General features: G+C 38.1%; 1 protein-coding gene across 2 annotated transcripts in view; it reads right to left on the bottom strand.

The window, feature by feature from the left end:
- Positions 1-26,496, bottom strand: part of NDUFS4 (NADH:ubiquinone oxidoreductase subunit S4) — a 119,694-nt gene that overhangs the window by 65,772 nt on the left and 27,426 nt on the right. For both annotated transcript variants that reach the window (XM_029217557.1, XM_029217556.1), the window contains exon 2: positions 3,122-3,200. In XM_029217557.1, the coding sequence (XP_029073390.1) occupies positions 3,122-3,200 (79 nt within the window). The remainder of the gene's footprint in view (positions 1-3,121; positions 3,201-26,496) is intronic.

Raw genomic sequence — 26,496 nt, 5'->3', positions numbered from 1 at the left:
ACTCTCACTCTATGAAGTCCCGAGAGGAGCATGTCTTAGGGAAGACTTACAGGTCTTCTTCCCTCATGTTCTCAACCCTCACCCTCCAGCAGTTCAGCTTTTATCTAGTTTATTACTAACTGAATTCCCACATCAGATTTCTCCTGAATAAAATGTTAAACAATTTTTTAGATGAAAAACAACCTGATGAAGTAATATAACTAGGTAACATCTAAAGTTATCCTTTGGTTTTAAATTCCTAAGATCCATTTTCTAAAACTAGAATAACCACTGAAATTGGTCCCCAACTAAGTTTAGTCCATATGCTTAATCACTGGGCTTTAATAGGTATACCTGTATTAATTTTAAAAATACATTATATAACAGTGTTCAATAGAAATCATAATAGCTAGTTCCCTTACCTTCCAATTAAGATTCAAGCTTCTATCCAATTTCAGATACAAATATAACAGTAGTCTATAACAGTAGTGTTGAGTAATTAATAAAAATGGTATACTAAGTTAACAAATAGGTTTACCTTATATAATAGTGACATTAAAATGCTGTTTCCACATCTCCTTTTAAAACACTCATGAGGATTTACTTCACATTTTGAAATATTTTTATCATTAATGTTGATATACACATTTTTAGAATCATTTTTTGTTCAAAATGCAAGCATAATCAACTCCAATTGCTCAATATTTCTGGAAGTACCCTTCAGCCCCTGGTCTTGTCATTACGCTACTTATTAAACTCTCCATCCAACAGTGTGTAGGAACAAGAAGACATGAAACCCCTACTGGCATTATGTTACCTGTCTGATTACTTAATACTTTCATTTTAATATAAAACTAAATGAATGGCAAAAACTTAGGTTTGAAAATTACCTATAGGTTTCAGTTATCCATATTAAGTATCACTTCAAGAACTATGAATAGGGCTTCCCTGGTGGCGCAGTGGTTGAGGGTCCACCTGCCGATGTGGGGGACACGGGTTCGTGCCCCGGTCCAGGGGGATCCCGCGTGCCGTGGAGCAGCTGGGCCCGTGGGCCATGGCCGCTGGGCCTGCGCGTCCAGAGCCTGTGCTCCGCAATGGGAGAGGCCACAGCAGTGAGAGGCCCGTGTACCGCAAAAAAAAAAAAAAAAAAAACTATGAATAATTATACATAAGACTTCAACTGATTTCAACTGGAATATCACACTGACATTTTGACTACTATACTTCAAGAAAGACATAACAAAGCTAGGGAAAATCTAAAAAGGGCAACAAAATTCATTAAAACTATACAACTGATTTTAGGGGATATCATTAAAAACACAAAATTCGAAGCAGTCTGTATACCTCTCTGGTATGCTTCATAGCACCTTTTTAGAGCAATAGATTGCTCTCTGACTTATTCACTTTGCAAACTGAATAGTAAGAAAAGAACTTACAAGTGCTACTAACAAACTCTCTAAAATTTGAAACTTTATTATAGAGAGTAAACCTCATAATACTGGAACAAGAAAGTAATCTCTTGGGGCTTAAAAGAGATGGTCATTGGAAAAGGTAAAATAATAGTACCTTCATTAATTAATGAACATGTGGCATGTGTAAATCCTTCTCCTCTCACACACACACACACCTGTCTCATTTCTCTTATACTTGACTAAGCAAGTGACATTTGGTTTTTTTGTTTGGTTTTTTTGGGAGGTTTTAGGCTGAGCCACGTGGCATGCAAGATCTTAGTTCCCCAACCAGGGACAGAACCTGGGCCCTCTGCAGTGGAAGCATGGAGTCCTAACCACTGGACCATCAAGGAACTCCCAGCAAGTGACATTTGATTAACACTTGATGAACAGGTAGATGGTACCTGGATGAAGAGCTAGGGAATTGGTAAAAAGCAGCTGGGCATAATTAACTGAAATCTGAATGCCCTGAAGCAGGAAAGAAGAACAGCAAGTTCCAGGCTTGCTGTGGTTGAAGCACAGAGTGTAAAAGACAGAGGCACAAGATAAACTTAGAAAGACAGGAGTTAAATCACACAAGACCTCAAAGGCCATGATAGGATTTTAATGTTTACTCTCAGGTCAGTAAAAAACACCAAAGGATTTTACACAAAAGGATGACACAACCAGCATTTCAAAAAGACTATTCTGGTTATCTGTGGAAAGTGAATTAGAGGAAGATTAAAGTATCTATGGAGATCAATTAAGAAACAGGGCAGCAATCTAGGTGAAAAATGATGGTAGCCTTGACTAGGATGATGGCAAGGTCAGGAGGCAGATCTAAGAGAGAATTTAAAGACAAGAATTTAAAACCAAGCAGTCTTAGGCATAACCAGCCTTCCAAATTGTCTGTACTTATCTATTTATTTATCTATTTATATCTTTAATGGTGCAAACAGAAACTTAAGTGTGACCCATTATTTAAATTATGTTTACAGGTTCAAAATTAAGTGACAAAAGAATGTACAATTAGAAAGGGAGTAGTCAAGAAACATACCCGTATATCTGATAATTGTAAACCAGATATAAAATGAAAAGCATGTTTATATGATTACACATTTTTACTAGAAGTCTTAGAAACTTTACAAAATTTATGCCATTGTACAATATAGGTATAAATAACAAGTTGCATCTAAAGTAGCACCACACACTGAAAAATTCTATAAGTGACGATGACCAAAATTCTATCTGCTGCTGATTAACAGAAGAACCTTACTCATGTATTGTTAGTTGTAATCTCTCATGCATAATGCAGAAATAGGATGTGTGTGTGTACACACACATATATACACACAGTAAAAATTACAATAATTGGCTCCAGAAAAACCCAATATACTTAATTTTAGATAGTACTGGTAAGTTCTTACAACTTAAATAGGAGTGTAACTGAGAAAATTAAAAATAATATATTCATTATAAAAATATTGATTCCTACTTATAAATGCCACAAAAATGGAAGCCTTTTGTAATTTTAATGTTTGTATATATTTGTGTAAAATGCTTAACACAAATTATCTTTTTGTAATGATTATTTCTTCTTAAAATTTATATACACTTTTCCTAGAAGAACCCAGAACACCATCTGAAAAATCTGTTGTACAAAAATAACCCTGAAGGCAGAATCCTAGCAGTGTATAGTAGAGAATTCTTACCAATTTTTCATCAACCGTTATGAGTTGCGTGTCTCGGGTTTGGTCCTGTGCCAACCTCCATGTGGAAGTGCTCAGCGACCTGCAGTGAAAGACTTTAAGTTAAAAAGTGATCCATGCAATGAGAAAAGAGAGGCAGACAAATCTTACAGAAACCAGCTACTTTAACAGTGTCTAATAAAACAAAAAGAATAGAAAGAAATAGAAGAGGGCACAAAAATCCTTTTTCTCCCCAATTAGTTCTGTCTGCTGAGTTTCTGGCAGACTCTCACTTGACAGTTCACAACAGGCTGTACTTTATGGCAGTCTATAGGCTCTCTGTCATAGAAGGGCCGCCAGTGACAAGAACTGTTCTGCTCTCTATGAATGCACACTGGCTAGTTTGTCATTACAAGGAAGAAAAATGCAAAGCTATATCAACACTTCTGGAATGCTGATTCCTAAATGATGGCATCAGAAAGAAAAAGAAAAATCTCCATCATATTCTTAATGGACTAAAGTAAAAGTTGTAGAATTTAATTACATAATGTTAACAAAAAGTTCCTTCACTCTAATTTCAAAACAAAAGTTTAAATAGGAATGATTTGCATGATCATTTAAACCAATGTTATTGGTTTAATCCTGTGACCCATTCACAGAATTGAATAAAGTCTAAATAGCTGAAATAGAAATATTAAGTCAGAAATAAAATCAGCACAGAATCTAACTCCTTTGTATTAGCATGGTCCCACTCTCACCCCAAGGAAATTATGAAAAGCTAACAGATTTTTTTTATTTCATGTACACACTGTAGTTTATACTAATGAATGCAATAGCCATCGATGATTGCGACAATTTAGCATTTTAGAATTTTCCAAAATATTAAACCATCCTATGTAGATTTCTCTTTAGAAAGTAAGTTAGTATACACAATTGACTTGAGTTTCCAAACCAATTGAATATAGAGTATTCAATTCTTTTATTTAATGCAATATAATCACCAATAATTCATGTAAAACTTCAGGCCAAATGTTCAACTTTCAACAGCTACACTGTACACAGCTTTATAGAAAATCTACCTACTAATAACATAAACATAACTCATAATACAAAAGGCTTTGCTTCATGAACATATATTTTTTAAAAATATCAATTATTTCCCCTAATTAATACAATTCATTATCACTATAAATACCTTGCTCAGAAATATATCCACACAAAATACACCTACATGGATATTATTTTAAATTATTTATACAAACAGTTAAAATATATGTTCTAGTTGTTATAATACTAAAGAAGTATAATTAAGTACCTTTTAAAATCTATTTACTCTGGAAATCACTAAGAGCAATAATATGACAATAAGAACATTTTGAGTATTTATAAATAAATCCATATATTGCAAGAAAAAAGTGAGGCAATGATAAGGGAACTCAGGAACACTTGAAATATTAGAAGTATTAGAAAATGTAGGGACTTCCCTCGTGGTCCAGTGGGTAAGAATCTGCCTTCCAATGCAGAGGACGCGGCTTCGATCCCTGGTCGGGGAACTAAGATCCCACATACCGCAGGGCAACTAAGCCCACACACCACAACTACTGAGCCCACATGCTCTAGAGCCAGTGGGCCACAACTACTGAGTTCACACACCACAACTAGAGAGCCCACGCACCACAACTACTGAGCCTGCGTGCTCTAGAGCCCCCATGCCACACACACACAGACCACGCACCACAACGAAAGACCCCTCATGCCACAACTAAGACCCGACACAGCCAAATAAATTAAATAAATATTTTAAAAGGAAAAGAAAATATAGCTATATTTCAAGAAAATGGAACTACCTAATTCCTCTAATGAATAGAAGTGTTAGATCAAAATAGTGGAAATTAGATTAAAACTCTGTAATCCACAAACTGTGTAATTTAAAATTATACAGTAGGTTTGATTTAAACAATTTTCTTTTAAATTGTATGTTAAAATCTTATTGTACATTAGTTGTAACCCAAAGTAAATTTTTTAAAATGTTAAAGTATATATACTTTAATGGTAGATATATTTTAATAATTTTAGATTGATCTCCAACTAATCATAAGAATGAAGCTGTATGTCATTTTCTGTAAACAGATAACTATTATAAACAAATACACAGATGAAAAATTATGCTTATATTTTTATCAGCCTGTATGTAAAAGGCAACACAATAAAAGACAAAAGATGTTAAGTAAAATAATATTACCAGAAGAGTTAAAAATAAAAATAGGGCTTCCCTGGTGGCGCAGTGGTTGGGAATCTGCCTGCCAATGCAGGGGACATGGGTTCAAGCCCTGGTCTGGGAAGATCCCACATGCTGCGGAGCGGCTGGGCCTGTGAGCCATGGCCACTGAGCCTGCGCGTCCAGAGCCTGTGCTCCACAATGGGAGAGGCCACAACAGTGAGAGGCCCGTGCGCCGCAACTGGAGAAAGCCCACGCACAGAAACGAAGACCTAACACAGCCAAAAACAAATAATTTTAAAAAATAAAATAAAATAAAAATTTTTTGTAAGAAAAAGGCTAGAATGCAAAGAAATTATAAGTAGAAATTATTATTTGAAACAATATATTCACATATAATTTATTTCAGAAAAATTTGCCTAAGTAAAAAACACACAATGTATATATGTATATGTATATATATGTGCATCATGTGCTAAGTAGCTACTCCTGAAACACAGAGACAGCAATTCTTAAAAAACAAACCTCAGATGTGGAGAAAAATTTTCCTCCAATTCTAGATAGTTAAGGTAGCAACAGAGATCTAGAGTCAATTACGAACACAGCATTTAATTAATTATACCTACAAAATATAATCTACAGTTAATTTTAGATTAAATATGAACTATATAGCAAATATCTTTTTGTTTATTAGCCTGTAAAGAACACCACAACAGTGAAGTGGAAGAAGTAAAGAAAATATTTTTAGTCATATTAGAGTATAAAAACGTTACTAAACAAAATATAAAACCTAGAAAGCATAAAGTAAAAAATGACAGAAGCTACTACAAAAAAACTTCTAAACCAAAATACGATAAATTAAGAGTAAGACAGGTAGGGCTTCCCTGGTGGCGCAGTGGTTGAGAGTCTGCCTGCCGATGCAGGGGACACGGGTTCGTGCCCCGGTCCGGGAAGATCCCACATGCCACAGAGCGGCTGGGCCTGTGAGCCATGGCCGCTGAGCCTGCGCATCCGGAGCCTATGCTCCGCAACGGGAGAGGCCACAACAGTGAGAGGCCCACGTACCACAAAAAAAAAAAAAAAAGAATAAGGTAACAAACAATGAATCTTTACAACACAAAACAGTAAAGGATCAATATCCAAAATAGGTAGGGAATTCTCTGGCGGTCCAGTGGTTAGGATTCAGTGCTTTCACGGCTGGGGTCCCAGGTTTTATCCCACCAGCTGCGCAACAGGGCTAAAAAAAAAAAAAAAAGTAAAAGAGCTCCTACAAATTAGTACATAGAAATAATGAGTTTCAAAGGAAGGAGTCAAACAAGAAAAAAACAACCCAATTACAAATGGGAAAAGAATTTGAAGCCACATTTATCTAAAGATCTACAAATAACCAATAAGCACATGAAAAGATGCTCAACATTACTAATCACTAGGGAAATGCAAGTCAAACCTACAATGAGATATCACTTCATACCCATTAGGATGGTTAGGAAAAAATAAGCATTGGTGGAATATGGAGAAATTGGAACCCTTCTGCATTGCTGGTGGGAACGTAAAATGCAGTTGCTGTGGAAAACAGTATGGCAATTCCTAAATAAACTAAACAGAATTAACATGTGATCCAGCAATTCCACTTATGGGTACATACCCAAAATAACTGAAAGGAGGGACTCAAACAGATATTTGTAATATTCATAGCAGCATTATTAGCAACAGCCAACAGTCAAATATTAATAATCATATTTTATTGGGCCATGTATCATAATACTAGGAAGTTAAGTGTACATACAGAAATGACTAATATGTAATGATTAGTAAATAAATGGTAATTTTATCTTGCTATTTAGTTCCCCTTTTTTTTTTGGCTGCATTGGGTCTTAGTTGGAGCACACGGGATCTTCATTGAGGCGTGCGGGATCTTTTGTCTCCACGCACGGGCTCTTCGTTATGGCACACAGGCTTCTCTCTAGTTGTGGTGCGCGGGTTTTCTCTTCTCTAGTTGCAGTGTGCAGGCTCCAGGGCGCATGGGCTCTGTAGTTTGCAGCACGTGGGCTCTCTCATTGAGGCGCATGAGCTCAGTAGTTGTGGTGCGCGAGCTTAGTTGCCCTGTGGCATGTGGGATCTTAATTCCCAGACCAGGGATCAAACCCATGTCCCCTGCATTGGAAGGTGGATTCTTTACCACTGGACCACCAGGGAAGTCCCTAGTACCCATTTTTGAGAAACTTAGAAATTTTGTTTGCTTCATGAACTTGCCTTGCTATCCACCCATTTGTTTTAACTGGTCTGTTCACATTTCCAAGTTTCTTAAGTGTCAATCTTAATTCTGAGCCCAAAGGGCTGTGACTGTTACTAATCAATTATTATTAGAGTATACAAACAATTTATTCTATTTAGTTTTTTTGTATAAGTTTCCTGTAAGACAATGAGGTATCCTGGAAATGGATATTAAGAGATCTTATTTCTAACTCTGCATTTTACTACTTACTGTTGTGTCTATGAGCAAATCACTTAACGTCTCTGCATCTCGATTTCATTTTTGTAAATGTGTAAAATGAGGACTTGTTCCTCTCTTTTTTTTTCTACTGAAGAGTCTATGTGATTCTAATAAGTGGAAGTGATTATAGTTCTAGTTTGTTTTAATAATCCCCTATGAAAATGCTATGGAATAACTACTCAACTCATAATCTGATTTTCTTTAAAAATCCAAGGAGTTACAACTTTCAAAAGCATATACACATTTGTTTATCCATTAATTTCATGATGAACATTTGGGTTGTTTCTGCTAAAGATATTCACGTGCAGTTTTTGTGAGGACATAAGTTTGCAACTCTTTGGGTAAATACCTAGGAACACAACTCATGGCTTATATGTTAAGACTATGCTTAGCTTTGTAAAAAACTGCCACACTGTCTCCCAAAGTAGGTGTTCCATTTTGCATTCCCACCAGCAATAAATGAGTCTTCCTGTTCTCTTCATTCTCACAAGTGTTTGGTGGTGTCAGTTTCTTGGATTTTACCTATTTTAATAGGTGTGTAGTGGCATCTCATTGTTGTTTTAATTTTCAATTCCCTAATGACATATGATGTTGAGGCACCTTTTCATATGCTTATTTTCCATTTACATATCTTCTTTGGTGAGGTATCTGTTCAGATCTTTTGCCTATTTTTAAGTTGAATTTTTTTTCCTTATTGTTGAATTTTGAATTCTTTGTATATTGTAGATAAAAATTATTTATCAGATGTGTTTCGCAAATATTGTCTCCAACTCTGTGCTTTTCTTTCTCTTAAAGTGTCTTTCAAAGAGCAGAAGCTTTTAATTTTAATGAAGTCCAACTCATCTATATTTTTCTTTCATGGATAGTGTTTTTGATGTTGTATCTAAAAACTCAGCCCCAAACCAAGGTACCTAGATTGTTTCTTATGTTATGTTCTAGAAGTTTGATAGTTTTGCTTCTTACATTTAGATCCATGATCCATTTTGAGTTAATTTTCGTGAAAGGTGTAAGGTCAATGTGTAGATTCTTTTTTTTTTTTGGCATGTGGTTATGTTCCAGTTCCACTTATTAAAAAGATTATCTTTTCTCCACTGGATTGCCTTTGCTCCTTCCTCCAAGATCAGTTACCTATCTTTGACTAGTCTATTTCTGGACTATCAATTCTACCCATTGATTTATTTGCTGATCACTGTGTTGATTATTGCAGCTGTATACTAAATCTTGAAGTCAGTTAGTGTCAGTCCTCTTTGTTATTCTTCTTCACTATTATATTGAATATTTTGGGTCTTTTGCCTTCCAGTATATAATCAGTTTCTTGACATCCACAAAGTAGCTTGCTGGGGTTCTGATTGGAACTGTGCTGAATCTATACATCAAGTTGGGAGGAAATGACATTTTAACAATATTGAATCTTCCTATCCATGTATATTTATTAGGATCTTCTTTGATTTTTTTCATCAAAGTTTTGTGGTTTTCTACATAGACGTCTTACAAATACTTTTTTAATACTTCAAAATATACTCTTCAAAAAGTCTTAATGGTGAAAAGATAAAAAGAAATCATTTGCACTAAAAATAGTATCTGAATAAGAATCATATTGCTGACTCCAAGTACTAACACTATTCTCCTCCTGAAGCAAAGTAACTTTATCAACTAAGAATAGTAAAACTCCCATATTATTGTAGCAGTTTGAAAACATGGCTCCAAATTCCTTTGACACTCCTCCTTCCCATGAGGGGCTGGAGGTCTATGTTCCCTATTCCTAGAATCTAGTCCTGTGACACCTTGATCAATATAATACGGAAGTGAGGCTATGCGTATTTCCAGGCTCAGACCTTAAAAAACTAACAGTTTCCACTTCTTGTCTCTTAGGACATTGTTTCTTGGGATATTCTCTCTTGGAACCCAGCCACCATGTTGTGAGGAAGTCCAGCCTGCCCCACAAAATCCCATGTGAAGAGGAATCAACAGCCAATACCACTTTGCTAGCCAAGTGGGCAAGCTATTAGACATGAATCCTCTAGCCCAAGTTGAGCCATCCCAGCAGACACCACCTGCAGCAGAGATAAGCTTCCCTGCCAAGCCCTGCCCAAATTTCAGATTTCTGAGTAAAACAAATGACTGTTGCTGTTTCAAGCAAATGAATATTGGGGTACTTTGTGTTCAACTATAGATAACAAAAACATCCTTACAAATAACTGAATATGGTTTTAAAAACATTAAAATTAAACCAGTAACTTCTAGGGACCAGAAATGATCTGCTGGACTTATAGACAAAGTAAAATTCCTAATCCTATAAAAATTATTAATGAATCAATGACTCCTCAGCCTTTTGACTAAAACCAATTATGCTTGTTGTCAATTTACCGCAAACTGAATTAACCCAAAATCACATTAAATCAGAAAGTGTTCAGTTCCATACTAAAACATAAGGAAATATTACTAAAAGTTCTAGTAGAAATAGTAAGATAATAATATATTCATATACTTTGTGCCACAATAACTATCTCAGGCTTAAAATATGTTGATATTTGGGTCAGTCACCTTCAAGTTGATGATCTTAAAGCTCTTCAAAATCTTGAATCTATAAAGAAAATTTAAACTGTCTTCATCATACTGTACTCACTAGATGGAAGCAAGAAAGAATGAATTGTTAACAGAAAAAATAAAAATGGGAGGTCAAGGGCTTCCCTGGTGGCGCAGCAGTTAAGAATCCACCTGCCAATGCAGGGGACACGAGTTCGAGCCCTGGTCCGGGAAGACCCACATGCCATGGAGCAGCTAAGGCCATGCGCCACAACTACTGAGCCCACGTGCCACAACTACTGAAGCCCATGCACCTAGAGCCCGTGCTCCACGAGAGAAGCTACTATAATGAGAAGCCCTCGCACCGCAACAAAGAGCAGCCCCCCCCCCGCCGCAACTAGAGAAAGCCCGTGTGCAGCAATGAAGACCCAATGCAGCCTAAATAAATAAATAAATTTTTAAAAAGAAAAAAGATGGGAGGTCAGGAGACCATCTTAATATTCTGGGAAAATATGCAGAGTAAAAGGAAAGGCAAAGATCCTATAAATTTGGTTAATGCAGTGGAAATAACAGTGATGACAGTTTATAATCTATTCACAAATTAGTTATTTAATTCTAAATCAGATTTATTGCAATAATTTTTAATCTTTATATAAGTACTTAATATTATCTTAAAATGTTCAACTGGTCAAGTCAGTAAAAATTATAATATCCTGCTCATAGATATTTTCCCTTTCTTCTGAGCCAGGTAGAACTTGCAGCAGGATCTTATAGCTGTTGTGCCTCTGGACACAGCTCAAGCCAAAACCTTAAAGTAATCCTTTGAGAGTCATCCAACAGACTAAGGAGATTTGTGCAAGAGGGATAAGAGTAATTATGCTCACACACCAGACTTTGGAATGGAACTGAAGAGTAACAAGGAGGAGAATGTGGGCAAGGTTTCACAGGGTGGTAACAAAGAAACTGGAGGGCATGATGGAAAATGTAAAGGAGAAATATACCCAAGTTTATACCAACAGGATATCAAAATAAATATACATGAGCTTAAAACAAAGAGAATAAGAGATATAGGTGTCATGGTGATGATAATTATATTACAAAACACAACAAATATATGTGAAAAGTTCATATTTAGGAAGGTCAAATCATTGAGCTACACTGGCCATTAAAGAATAACTACTGGTTTGGAACGCCTCAAAGGAAGGAATTGAGTTGCTGTATTTTATCATGTCTTGTAAATAATTGGAAGCTAATTTACCATAAAGATGTCAGTTTTTAATCTACAAATTAAATATAATAATAATAAACATCCTAGCAGAATTTTTATAAAATAAGATGATCCTTATCAGCATGAAAAAATTCACAAAAATAACCAAGAAAATTTTGAAAAACAACTACAGGCATATCTCAGAGATATTACAGGTTCAGTTCCAGACTACTGCAATAAAACAAATATAGCGAAAAAGCAAGTCACAAATGTTTTGGTTTCCCAGAGCATATAATAGTTATATTTATACTACACTGTGATCTATTAAGTGTGCAATAGCATTGTATCTTTTTTTTAAAAAGTACATACCTTTATTTTAAAATAACTTTATTGCTAAAAAATGCAACCATCATCTGAGCTGAGCCTTCAGCAAATCATAATCTTTTTGCAATAGTAAATCAAAGATCACTGATCAGGCTTCCCTGGTGGCGCAGTGGTTGAGAGTCCGCCTGCCGATGCAGGACACAGGGGTTCGTGCCCCAGTCCAGGAATATCCCACATGCCGCAGAGCAGCTGGGCCCGTGAGCCATGGCCGCTGAGCCTGCGCATCCGGAGCCTGTGCTCCGCAACAGGAGAGGCCACAACAGTGAGAGGTCCGCGTACCGTAAAAAAATAAAATAAAATAAAATAAAATAATAAATTTACTTATTTTATTTATTTATTTTTGGCTTCATTGAGTCTTCGTTGCTACACGCGGGCTTTCTCTAGTTGCAGTAAGTGGGGGCCACTCTTCGTTGCAGTGCGCGGGCTTCTCATTGCGGTGGCTTCTCTTGTTGGAGAGCACGGGCTCTAGGCACAGCATGTGGGCTCAGTTGCAGCATGTGGGCTCAGTAGTTGTGGCTCACCGGCTCTAGAGCGCAGGCTCAGTAGTTGTGGCGCACCGGTTTAGTTGCTCCGCGGCGTGTGGGATCTTCCCGAACCAGGGCTTGAACCCGTATCCCCTGCATTGGCAGGCAGATTCTTAACCACTGCACCAACAGGGAAGCCGTGAAAGACACTTTAAGGAATGAAAAGTCAAGCACAGAGTGGGAGAAAACATTTGCAAAACACATATCTGATAAATAACTTTTATTTACAATATATAAAGAACTCTTAAAATTCCAACAATAAGAAAACCCAATCAAAAGGGAGCAAAAGACCTGAACAGACATCTCACCGAAGAAGATATATAGATGGCAAAAAAGCATATGAAAGTGCCTCAACATCATATGTCATCAGGGAATTGAAAGTGAAGACAAAAATGAGATGCCACTACATAGTAATTAGAATAACTAAAATCAAAAAAACTGACACCAAATACTGATAAGCATGTGGAGCAAGAAGACATCTCATTCACACTGGCAGGAATGCAAAATGGTATGTAGAGCCACTTTAGAAGACAGTTTGGCAGCTTTGTACCAAGCTAAACAGTCTCAACATACAATCCAGCAACCGTGTTACTAGGGTTTACCCAATTGAACTGAAATTATATGTCCACACAAAATCTGCACAAGAATGTTTATCACAGCTTTATTCATAATTGCCCAAAACTGGAAACCACCAAGATGTCATCTTCAATAGGTAAACTGGTGAACTGTGGTAGAACCATACAATGGAATGTAATTTAGTAAGGAAAAGAAATGGTCTGGAGAAAATATTTGCAAACCACTTATGTGACGAGGTATATGCAAAATATATAGAGAACTAGTTAAACTCAACAACAAAACAACAACCAACTCAATTCAAAAATGAACAAAGGACTTAAATAGACATCTCTCCAAAGGAGGTATACAAATGACCAATAAGCACATGAAAAGATCTTCAATATCGCTAATTATGAAGGAAATGTAAATCAAAACCAAGAGATACTACATCTTACTCATTAGGATAGCAAACGGAGCAAGGGAGGGAGAGAGGAAGAAAGGAGCAAGTATTGGCAAGGATATGGAGAAATTGAAACCACCAGTTAGAATGTAAAATGGTGGAGGTGTTATGGAAAACAGTATGACAATTCCTCAAAAATTAAAAATAGAATTAACATATCATCAGGCAATTCTACTTTGGCTATTTAACCAAAATAATTGAAAGCAGGGACTCAACGAGGTTTTTGTTCACCAAATGTTAATAGCAGCATTATTGACGGTAGCCAAAAAGTGAAAAGAATCAAGTGTCCACTGGTGGATAAATGGATTAAAAACAATGTGGTATATATGTACAATGAAATTTTATTCAGCCTTGAAAAGCAAGAAAACTCTGACATATGCTACAACAGGGATGAAACTTGAAGAAATGCTAAGTGAAATAAGCCAGTCAGAGAAGGACAAACAGTGCATGATTTCTACTCACATGAAGTACCTAAAGTAGTCAAATTCTTAGACAGAAAGTAGAATGGTGGGTGCCAGGGGCTAGTGACACAGGATAATGGCGAGTTATTGTTTAACCAGTACAGAGTTTCAGTTTTGGAAGATGACAGTTCCAGGGCTATATGGTGGTGACGGTTTCACAATAATATGAATGTACTTAATGTCACTAAAATACACTTTAAAATGGTTCAAATGGTAAATTTTGTGTTATGTATATTTTACAATTAAAAACAAAAAGACTATGCCTTGTGAAGAAACTGCTGAACCCTGGTTTACACTACCAATAAAGAGAAACATACAAACAAAAGTTTGTCAAAGCCAAAGATTTATAGCTTTGCCTAGAGAAAGTCTCTCCATGTATGTATGCAGAAGCAGAAGTACTCTCTATGTATTAATCACTCATGTCTCTACAAATTTTTAGAAGACTAAATTGAAGCTGTTAAACCCACATGCCACGGAGCCCACATGCCACGGAGCGGCTAGGCCCGTGAGCCATGGCCACTGAGCCTGTGCATCGGGAGCCTGTGCTCCGCAACGGGAGAGGCCACAACAGTGAGAGGCCTGCATACCGCAAAAAAAAAAAAAAAAAAAAAAAAAAGGACCAAAAATGTAGTTTTTTGTTTTTTGCGGTACGCGGGCCCTCTCACTGTTGTGGCCTCCCCCGTTGCGGAGCACAGGCTCCAGACACGCAGGCTCTGCAGCATGTGGGATCCTCCCAGACTGGGGCACGAACCCGTGTCCCATGCACCGGTAGGCGGACTCTCAACCACTGCGCCACCAGGGAAGCCCCCATTTTTGGTCTTTAAGGCCAACATTTATTTACTTGTGCCTCCAAAGCTCAGAAGGGGTCAAAAAGTCGTTATATGATTTGCTTCACACCACCTTTAATGCTACTGCTTCATCACAGACAGCCCATCTAACTTTTTTTAAAAAAGGCTATGTATTTTATATTCATCTTCACTTTGAACTATTCGAACTTGTTGCTTATTTGCTTCAATTTAAGAATCTTTACTTTAAAACTTTTAACTACTATAAAACGATCAGGGATTGGTTTGAATCGTATGTAGAAATAACATATGATAGTTGAACAGCACAGCATTCATTATCTAGCAATGTTACACCAAAGAGAAAGCTAGTTGGTAGGTATTGCTTACTCTTCAATTCAAAGATGGAGTGTATGTCCATCAGGAAATCTGGTACACTTAGGCACACTATTTCTTAAAGGCTGACGATTACATGATTAAGAATAATTACAAATAAATTGAGAAGAAAAAAATCACTAACATTCATATTCGTTTCATTTTTTTAAGTGAAAAATGGTCACATAGTGACTTCAGAGTTGGTCAGAGCCATGTTAAAATTCCGTATCTGCCACTGAAGAGCAAAACAATCCTGAACAAATTACTTCACAACTCTGCACTTCAATTTCCTCATCTGCAAAAATAAGGATAATAATACCTCACAGGATGACTGTCAGAATTAAATAACATGTTAAATAATTGACATGGAGGGCCTGGTGTAGAAAGAAAGAAATCTTCTTTCCTTTCCCTCCAATAACAAATAAAACCAGTTCATTTAGTGGCAAGAGAGGAAAAGGAACCCTACAAAGGATTAACAAACACATATTTCCCAGATTTTCTCTAAGAAATGTAAACAGCTAACTTCTTTTTCTGTCTAATTAACCACAAAATACTACAAAATCCATTACTCTATTTCTGTCCTTATTCCCTCTCAGCTGGACTAATACATCCAACACTTAACTGGCCTCCCTGACTCTAGTCTTATCTTCCTTAAAGGCGTCTTCCACATCATCAGTGAATTACATCCTATCATGCCACTCCTTTGCTTAAAATCCTTCATTGACTGGTAGTAGTTTACTTTTAAAAATGGAAGTATTTAACGATGGAATACCACGATATTTATAATTTACTTTCAAATAGATTAGATAATAAAGACTATGTGTATGTGCATTTTGCTCATATACATATATATGCACATATAATCATACATGTATTTTTCTTATCTATATACATATAATACATAAATGCAAAATGAGCAAAAAACAGCAAAATATTTACAATGTTAAATTTATGTGGTGGGTTTATGGATTCATTATACTCTTGCATGTGTGAAGATTTTTATAAAAAGTTGTAAAATTGAAAACAAAATGGAAAATATTATATTACAATTAGCAAGCTTCATCTATGGAAAAATCGAAAAGAAATAAGAATGTATTTGCTTAAATATGCATAGACAAATTCCAAGCATAAGAAACTGATAACAATGATTTCTTGGGGGTGGGGGTGGGGAGAGCAGTGGTAAATGGGGAACGGAGATGAGAGGAAGACCCTTACATGCTATTTATTTTATAAACACAGAACTCTGTGACTGTATTATCAATTCAAAATATTACATTGGAAAGTAGTGTTGACCATATTTTTACTCAATGCATATGGTTACTGTGAGGATTAAATGAGACAACATATATAAAGCCTCAGTAAGTGCTTGGCACTTGGCCAAGGATCAATAAATGTTTTAGCTAAGTCTAGCTGTTGAAGTAAGAAAAAAAAATCTTGGCAATTCCCTGGCGGTCCAGTGGTTAGGACCCTATACTCTCATTGCCAAGGGCCCAGGTTCAATTCCTGGTTGGGGAACTAAAATCCTGTAAGCCGTGTGGCACAGCCAAAAACAAAAAAAAGAAAACTTCAGTATTAATACCATCTAATGTATACAACTTAATTTTAATCTAAACCCTAGGGATGGTTAGTTATACACTCCAGAAGTGGCTACTTACAGACACGAATTTCAAAAATGATTATCAAAATTTATAACAAAAGAATTTTTTGACTGGCATAAATCAAGACTGAAATTTTTTTCCTTGATGAAATGGTGGTACTTGAAATTTATGACTGTCTACAAAAACTGCGTGTGCACCACTGAACAACGTTTAAAATCTAGCAAGGTCAGTAGCCTAGACTTTTAGAACAACACTCAAGGTCTAAAGCTCCATTTGCACCTAGGATCTCCCACTGTTGCCTGACTTGACCAGTCTTGCCATCAGACTACTGCTATTGTTTATCTTTAGTGAACCAAGATTCTCATCATAAGGCCTGAGAACTATCTCTTCATAGTGAACCCTACTACCTAACCTGACTGGACAGCAGACCATTCCTATCCTAAGAATTTGTAATCGTCTACCTTTAGTCAACCGAGGTATAACCTCATAGAAATACTGAGAAGATTAAATGAGATATAAATGATAAATGCTTAGCACAGCTAATTCTAAGATATAGATTCAACTACCAAAAAAAGTTCAGATTTAAAATTAACTAGACAACAATTCACTATCCTAAACTGCTACAGTATATGTTTGCTACCCATGACCTGTTTCAGAACAATCATTTTTTAAAATCAGGCACAAACCAAGGAAAAATTTAGTAATAAATTACTGTAACAAGAGGTGAGTTGTTAATAAAAGAAAAACTGAAAATATCTCGTACTAGTTAGCAATGCCATACTAGTTTAACGTACAGTGCATTTTTAAAATAATGCATGTCTGTAAATTTAACAGATGTATTAACTTGTTTAAATAAATTCAAATAGAATTTTTTAAAGTAATATGAAATACAATCTAGACTTTATCACCTCATAAACATTAACAAAACAAAATATATATGCGTAAAAGCACAAAAGGCCACATAGAAATGAAGATACAGACACACACTAAACTTCATAGTGGTTAGCTTAATGAAAATAAATAACCTGTTTGTTACTCAATTAACAGTTTTACAAGTCTTCATTCCATTTAAGAAAAACTTAGGGACTTCCCTGGTGGTGCAGTGGTGCTTGCCAATGCAGGCGACATGGGTTCAAGCTCTGGTCCGGAAAGATCCCACATGCCGCGGAGCAACTAACGCCGTGCGCCACAACTACAGAGCCTGTGCTCTAGAGCCTGTGAGCTACAACTACTGAGCCTGCATGCTGCAACTACTGAAGCCTGTGTGCCTAGAGCCCTGCTCTGCAACAACAGAAGCCACCGCAAGGAGAAGCCCGCGCACCACAACGAAGCGTAGCCCCTGCTCGCAGCAACTAGAGAAAGCCCGTGTGCAGCAATGAAGACTCAACGCAGCTAAAAATAAGTTAATTAATTAATTAATTTTTTTTTTAGAAAAAGAAAGAAAAACTTAGCATTCACTATAAGATTTATGCAGGAGACCTGGTATAAATCTTGGTGTGGTCAAGATGGCGTAGTAGGATGACCCTGAACTCACCTCCTCCCACGAGCACACCATCTATCAGAACAACCTGAAGACTAGCAGAAAAGACTTTCCACAGCTAAAGACATAAAGAAGGAAACAGGATGAGATGGCTAAGAGGGGCAGAGATGTGGTATAGTCAAGACCTATACTAGCAGATAGGCAACCCACAAATGGGAGGACAATCACAATTGCAGAGGTTCTCCCCAAGGAGCAAGAGGTCCAAGCACCATATGGGGCTCCCCAGCCCAAAGGTCCTGCACCAGGAAGAGGAGAACAGCTGGCTGTGAAGGCCAAGAGGGCTTGAGTACAAGAGAGCCAGAGGGCTCTAGGAAACAGAGATTCCGCTCTTAAGTGGTGCATATAAAATCTCACACCATCCAAGTCCCACTGCTGAGGCAGTAATTTGAATGGAGCCTGGGTCAGACCTACTTATTGATTTTGGAAAGCCTCCCAGAGAGGCTAGGCAACTGAGACTCCCCCTGGGGACACAGAGGCTGGCAGCAGCCATTTTGGGGAGCACATCCTACCATGAGGACACTGGTGTTGTCAAGTAACATTTTGGAGTCCTCCCACTAGCTGATTAGTGCTGGGGGCTTACTGGCCCACAAGTGGGCCAGCACCAGCTTGAAGTCGCCTTGGGCCTCACAGCCAGCCACCCTAGTCCCTGGCCCTGTCCACCAGCAGGCTGGCACCAACCATGGAAGCCCCCAGTTCGTGGTACAGCAAGCTGTACCAGGACCCGACCCAGCCCACAAGCAGGCCAGCAGCCACCACAAAAGGCAGGGCCTCACAGCCAACCAGGTTGGGAGCTAGCCCTGCTTACCAGTGCACCCCCAGTAGTTGGTCCCACAACAGAAGGGCCCATGCAGTCCACACAGGGGGCAGCCTTAGAGCTTATAGGTCTGGTGACCAGAGTGGAGTATGCTGCTGAGCCCCATAGGATGTAACCTATATGCATAGTTCTCCAAGCTCAGGAAATGTAATCAACCTATCTAACACACAGAAATAGACACAGAAATTTAGGCAAAATGAGGAGAAAGAGGAATATGTTCCAAACGAAGGAAAAAGAACAAAACCCCAGAAGAACAACTAAGTGAGGTAGAGATCAGCAATCTACCTGATAAAGAGTTCAAGGTAATGATCATAAAGATCTCAACAAACTTCTAAGAATGAATGAAGTGAGAAATTTAACAAAGACATAGAAAATATAAAGGAAAACCAAACAGAGCCAAAGAATACAATAACTGAAATTAAAAATAAACTAGAAGGAATCAACAATGACGCAGAAGAACAGAGCATGGACCTGGAAGAGAAGTAGAATTAACCCAAGCTGACCAGAAAAAAGAATTTTTAAAAAATGAGGTAGGGGCTTCCCTGGTGGCGCAGTGGTTGGGAGTCCGCCTGCCGATGCAGGGGACACGGGTTCGTGCCCCAGTCCGGGAAGATCCCACATGCCGTGGAGTGGCTGGGCCCGTGAGCCATGGCCGCTGAGCCTGCGCATCCGGAGGCTGTGCTCCACAATGGGAGAGGCCCGCATACCGCCAAAAAAAAAAACAAAAAAAAAAACAAGATAGTTTAAGAGACCTCAATATCAAGCATACTAATACTCATAGTATAGAGGTCCCAGAACAAGAAGAGAGAAAGGGGCTGAGAATTTATTTGAAAAAATAAAAGCTAAAAACTTCTCTAAACTGGGGAAGGGAAGAGACATGCAGGTCCAGGAAGCACAAAAAGTTCCAAACAAGATGAACCCAAAAAGATCCACACCAAGACACATTATAATTAAATGGCAAAAACTAAAAACAGAGAATTTTAAAAGCAGCAAGACAAAAGCAACTAGGTAAGTATAACAGAATTCCCATAAGACTATGAGCTGACTTTTCAGCACAAACTTTGCAGGCTAGAAGGGAGTAGCATGACACATTCAAAATGATGAAAGGAAAAAACCTACAACCAAGAATACTCTACCCAGCAAAGCTGCCATTCAGATATGAAAGAGAGACAAAGACAGACAAGGAAAGCTAAAGGTTTCAGCACTGCCAAACAGGCTTTATAATACGTGTTAAAGGACGTAAAAGGAGATGGAAAAGGTATTCTATGTAAACAAAAATGAAAAGAAAGCTGGGTTATCAGTACTTGCATCAGACAAAATATACTTTAAAGCAAAGACTGTAACAAGAGACACAGAAGGACACTGTATTAACGATCAAGGAATCAATGCAACAAGGAAAAAACAATTGTAAATATATATGCCCCTGAGATAGGTACACATAAATACATAAAGCAAATATTAACAAACATAAAGAAACTGACAGTAATGCAAAAATAGTAGGGGCCTTTAACATGCCACTTATGTCAGTGGACATATCATCCAGATAGAAAATCAATAAAGAAACACTGGCCTTAAACAACTTGTGAGACCATATTGACTTAATACAGATATACATATAGAACACTCAATCCAAAAGCAGCAGAATACACATTCTTGTCAAGTGCACATGGAACATTCACCAGGATGGATCACATACTAGGCCACAAAACAAGTCTCAATAAATTTAAGAAGACTTAACTCATATCAAGTACCATTTCTGACCACAATGCTATGAGATTGTGGTCAGAAAACTATAAGAAAAAAACTGCAAAAAAAACAAAAACACATGGATACTAAACAACCAAAGGGTCATGGAAAAATCAAAGATGAAATCAAGAAAGATATGAAAAAGGAAACACAATGATCCAAAATCTATGGGATGCAGTAAAAGCAATTCTAAGAGGGAAATTTATAGCAATACAAGCCTACCTCAGGAAAGAAGAAAAATCTCAAATAAACAATCTAACTTTACACCTAAATGAACTAGAAAAACAGAACAAACAAAACTCAAAGTTAGTAGAAGGAAAGATACAATAAAAATCAGGGCAGAAATAAATGAAATAAGACAAAAAAAAAAAGAAAGCCCAGTAGAAAAGATCAATGAAACTAAGAGCTGGTTCTTTGGAAAGATAAGCAAAATTGATAAGAATGTAGCCAGACTCATCAAAAAAAAAAAAGAGGTGGCACAAATAAAGAAAACCAGAAATGAAAGTTACAACTGACACCAAAGAAATTAAAAAGGATCATAAGAGATTACTATGAACAATTATACTCCAATAAAATGAATAACCTGGAAGAAATGAATAAATTCCAAGAAACGTACAATCTTACAAGACTGAATGAGAAAAACAGAAAATATGAACAGACCAAACAATAGTAATGGAATTGAATAAGTAAAAGAAAACTCCCAACGAATGAAAGTCCATGACCAGACAGCTTCACAAGTGAATCCTACTAGATATTTAAAGCAAAGTTAACACCCGTCCTTCTCAAACTGTTTCAGTAATTGAAAAGGGAAGAATACACCCAAACTCATTCTATGAGGCAAGCATCACCCCAATATCAAAACCAACAAAGACATCACAAAAAAGGAAACTACAGGCCCAAATCACTGCTGAAATAAAAGAAAAAATCCTCAGCAAAATATTAGCAAACAGAGTTCAACGATACATTAAAAGTATCATACACCATGACCAAGTGGGCTTTATCCCAGGAATGCAAGAATAGTTCAGTATTTGCCAATCAATCAGCGTGACACACCATATTAACAAATTGAAGAAGAAAAATTGCAGAAAAGAGCATTTGACAAAATCAATATTCATTTATGATAAAAATCCTCGGGGCTTCCCTGGTGGCGCAGTGGTTGAGAGTCCACCTGCCGATGCAGGGGACGCGGGTTCGTGCCCTGGTCCGGGAAGATCCCACATGCCACGGAGTGGCTGGGCCCGTAAGCCATGGCCGCTGAGCCTGTGCATCCGAAGCCTGTGCTCTGCAACGGGAGAGGTCACAACAGTGAGAGGCCCGCATACGGGGAAAAAAAAAAAATTCTCAACAAAGTGGGTGTAGAGGGAAAATACCTCAACATAATAAAAGCCATATATGACAAACCTACAGCCCACCTCATACTCAACGGTGAAAAGTTGAAAGTATTTCCTCTAAGATCAGGAACAAGAAAAGGATGCCAACTCTCACCACTTTTATTCAACATAGTACTGTAAGTCCTAGCCATATCAATCAGGCAAGAAAAAGAAATAAAAGGAATCCAAATTGGAAAGGAAATGTAAAACTGCCACTGCTTAAGGATGACATGATACTATAAATTGAAAATCCTAAAGATGCCACCAAAAAGCTATTAGAACTAATAAATGAATTAGTAAAGATGCAGGACAAAATATTAATATATAGTAATCTCTTGTGTTTCTATACCCTAAAAATAAACTATCAGAAAGAGATATTAAAAATAAAAATTCCATTCACAATTATGGCAAAAAGAATAAAATACCTAGGAATAAATCTAACCAAGTAGGTAAAAGACCAATACTTGAAAAACTAGAGGACTGTGATGAAAGAAACTGAAGGTGACACAAATAAATGAAAAGATATACTGTGTTCATGGATTGGAAGAATTAATATTGTTACAATGACCATACTACTCATGGCAATCTAATACAGATTCAATGAGATCTCTATCAAAATACCAATGGCATTTTTCACAGAACTAGAACAAATAATTCTAAAATTCATAGGGAAACACAAAAGACCCCAACTGGCCAAAACAATCTTGAGAAAGAACAAAGTTGGAGGCATCATGTTCCCTGATTTCAAACTATATTACAAAGTTACAGTAATCAAACAGTATGGTACTGGCATAAAAACAGATCAGTGGAACAGGCTAGAGAGCCCAGAAAGAAACCAACACTTCGGTAAATTATTCTACAAAAAAGGAGGCAAGAATATACAATGGAGGAAAGACAGCCTCTTAAATAAATGATGTTGGGAAAACTGGACAGCCACATGCAAAAGAATCAAACTAGACTACATTCTCACACCGTACACAAAAATAAACTCAAAATGGATTAAAGAGTTAAATGTAAGACCAGACAGCATAAAAATCCTAGAAGAAAACATAGGCAGTACGCTGTTTAACACTGGTGTTAGCAATTTTTTTTTTTTGGTATGTCTCCATAGGCAAGGGAAACAAAAGCAAAACAAAAATAAACAAATGAGATTACATCAAACTAAAAAGCTTTTGCACAGCAAAGGATGCTGTCAACAAAATGAGAAGGCAGCCTACTGAATGGGAGAAGATATTTGCTTACAAAATATCTGATAAGAGGTTAATATCCAAATATGTACAAAGAACTCATACAACTCAACATCAAACAAACAACCCAATTAAAAGATGGACAGAGGGCCTGAACAGACATTTTTCCAAAGATACACAGATGGCCAAAAGACACATGAAAAGATGCTCAGTATCACTAATCATCAGGGAAATGCAAATCAAACCACAATGAGATATCACCTCACAAATTTCAGAATAGCTATTATCAAAAAGATAAATAACAAACGTTAGGGAGGATGTTGAGAAAAGGCAACACTTGTGCACTATCAGCGGGAATGTAAATTGGTACACTCACCATGGAAAACAGTATGGAAGTTCCCCTTGCCAAATTTAAAAACAGAACTATCATATGGTCCAGCAATTCTGCATCTGGGTATTTTTCTGAAGAAAACAAAAACTAATTCAGAAAGATATCTGCACCCCTATGTTCACCATAGCACTATTTACAATAACCAAGGAAGCAAACTAAGTATCCATCCATAGATGAATGAATAAAGAAGATACAGTGTATGTAAACAATGGACTATTACTCAACCATAAACAAGAATGAAATCTTGCCATTTGAGACAATACAGATGAATCTAGCAGATAGTATACTTAGTGAAATAAGTCAGGCAGAGAAGGACAAATACTGTATGATTTCACTTATATGTGGAATCTAAAAAAACAAAACGAACAAACATAACAAAACAGAAACAGATTCACAGATGCAGAGAACAAACCCGTAGTTCTTAGGAGGGAGGGGATGAGGAGGGTGAGACAAATAGCTAAGAAATATTTAAGAGGTACAAATGACCAGTTATAAAATAAGTAAGTCATACGAATATAATGTACAGTGTAGGAGGTATAGTCAGTAATACTGTAATAACTTTGTATGGTGACAGATGATAACTAGACTTACTGTACTAATCATCTTGTAATGTACAAAAATACTGAATTACTATGTTGCGCAGCTGAAACTAATATAACAAATCAATTATACTTCAACAAAAAAAGAAAATTTTTTCTTAATTTATCCAAATCCAATGAAATAATAGACTATTAGACCTGAACAGAGTACTTAGAACTCTCAATGATTTCCCTAACTAAATGCTTAAGTCTATGACTTTTACACTAGAAGTATTTTCAGGTCTGTATATGCAATTTCATTTCAATCACAAAACTGATATAGTCAAAAAGAAAATGAGATATGGGGGTGGAGTCAAGACAGTGGTGTGGGAAGACACCAAGTTAGCATCTCCCCACAACTAAGGCATCTGCCAGCTGCTGGTGGGGGACCCTGATGCCCAAGGAGATGGAAGGAACCCCCAAGTGAACTGGTAGAACATGCGGGGACAGGGCAGGTAGGAGAAGTGGAAGCCAGACAGGATTGGGGCTCCCGAGGCCAGGGAGATCAGGATGGGTAGCTGGGAGGGGCCCTCTGGGAGGAGCAGGAGAGGAGTGCAAGCATTTGCCCCGCCCATGCGGGCTGGGGAGGCTGCTGAGTTCGCAGGCCAGTCCCCTGCCCTCCAAGGCCCCCCTCACCCCAGCCACATTGGTCCTGGGGGGACAGGAGGGAGGCCGGGCAGATCAGGAGAGGCAGGTGTGAGGAGCCATCCAGGAGGAGTGGCAGAGGAGTGGAGGGCGTTTGCCCTGCCCACTTGGGCCGAGGAGCCTGCTGACTCCCAGGCTGGTCCCCTGCCCTCCAAGGGTATGCGGCCACATTGGTCCTGGGGACACAGGAAGGAGGTCCCCTCTCCCACTGGCCGCATTGGTCCTGGGGGCACAGGAAAGAGGCTGAGGGGAGTTCAGGAGAGGCAGGTGGGAGGGGCCCTCCGGGACGGAGGAGCAGGAGAGTAGAGGAGGGCATTTGCCCCGACCACTCAAGCACAGGAAACCTGCTGGGCTACAAGGTGAGGTCCCTCACCCTCTGAGACCAGGGGTGGGGGGCGTGCCTGGGCCCCTTCCGTTCTTTGAGCTTAAGCCCCACCCCTCACAGCCCCCAGGGCCTTTTCCAGCCCTGTGGGTCCTAAGCATAGGCTTCACCGGCTGCCCAAACCTTGCCCTTGCTTAGGCCCCGCCCTCCACAGCCAAGGCTTCCCCCCACTTTTTTTTTTTTTCGCTTCTACCTCCTCTTTTTTACTATTGTGGTACTGTTGTACCTTCCAGTTGTTGATTCACGTATATTTTTATATTCCTTCTAACATATCTGTTAGTTGCCTAGTCTAATTTTATTTTTTACTTTGTTTTTGCTCTCTATTTTTTTTTTCCCCACCCCACGCAGCTTGCGGGATCTTAGTTCACGAGCCAGGGGTTGGCCCGAGGCTCCTGTGGTGGAAGCTCCGTGTCAGAACCACTGGACTAACAGAGAATCTCAGACCCCAGGGAATATTCATCAGAGTGAGGTCTCACAGAGGTCCTCATATCAGCACCAAGACCCAGCTCTACCCAACAGCCTACAAACTCCACTAATGAAATTGAAACCATAATTTAAAATCTTCCAACAAACAGAAGTCCAGGACCAGATGGCTTCACAGGTAAATTCTATGAAACATTTAGAGAAGAGCTAACACCGATCCTGCTCAAAATCTTCCAAAAAATTGCAGAGGGAGAAACACTTCCAAATTCATTCTATTAAGCCACCATCACACTGACATCAAAACATATCACAAAAAAAAGAAAATTATACACCAATATCACTAATGAACATAGATGCAAAAACCCTCAACAAAATACTAGCAAACAGAATCCAACAACATATCAAAAGGATCACACACCATGATCAAGTGGAATTTATCCCAGGTATGCAAGGATTTTTCAATATATGCAAATCAATCATTGTGATACACCACATTAACAAATTAAGTAATAAAAACCATATGAGCGGGCTTCTCTAGTGGCACAGTGGTTGAGAGTCCGCCTGCCCGTGCAGGAGATGCGGGTTCGTGCCCCAGTCTGGGAAGATCCCACATGCCGCAGACCGGCTAGGCCCTTGAGCCATGGCCGCTGAGCCTGCGTGTCCAGAGCCTGTGCTCCGCAACGGGAGAGGCCAGAACAGTGAGAGGCCCGCATACCGCAAAAAACAAAACAAACAAACA

This window comes from Monodon monoceros, unplaced genomic scaffold (assembly GCF_005190385.1).
Source record: "Monodon monoceros isolate NGI ecotype Baffin Bay Population unplaced genomic scaffold, NGI_Narwhal_1 Super_Scaffold_12, whole genome shotgun sequence".
In the NCBI taxonomy this organism is placed as follows: domain Eukaryota; kingdom Metazoa; phylum Chordata; class Mammalia; order Artiodactyla; family Monodontidae; genus Monodon; species Monodon monoceros.
The sequence above is the reverse complement of the archived record's forward strand: the minus strand, read 5'-3'. Positions and strand labels throughout refer to the sequence as shown.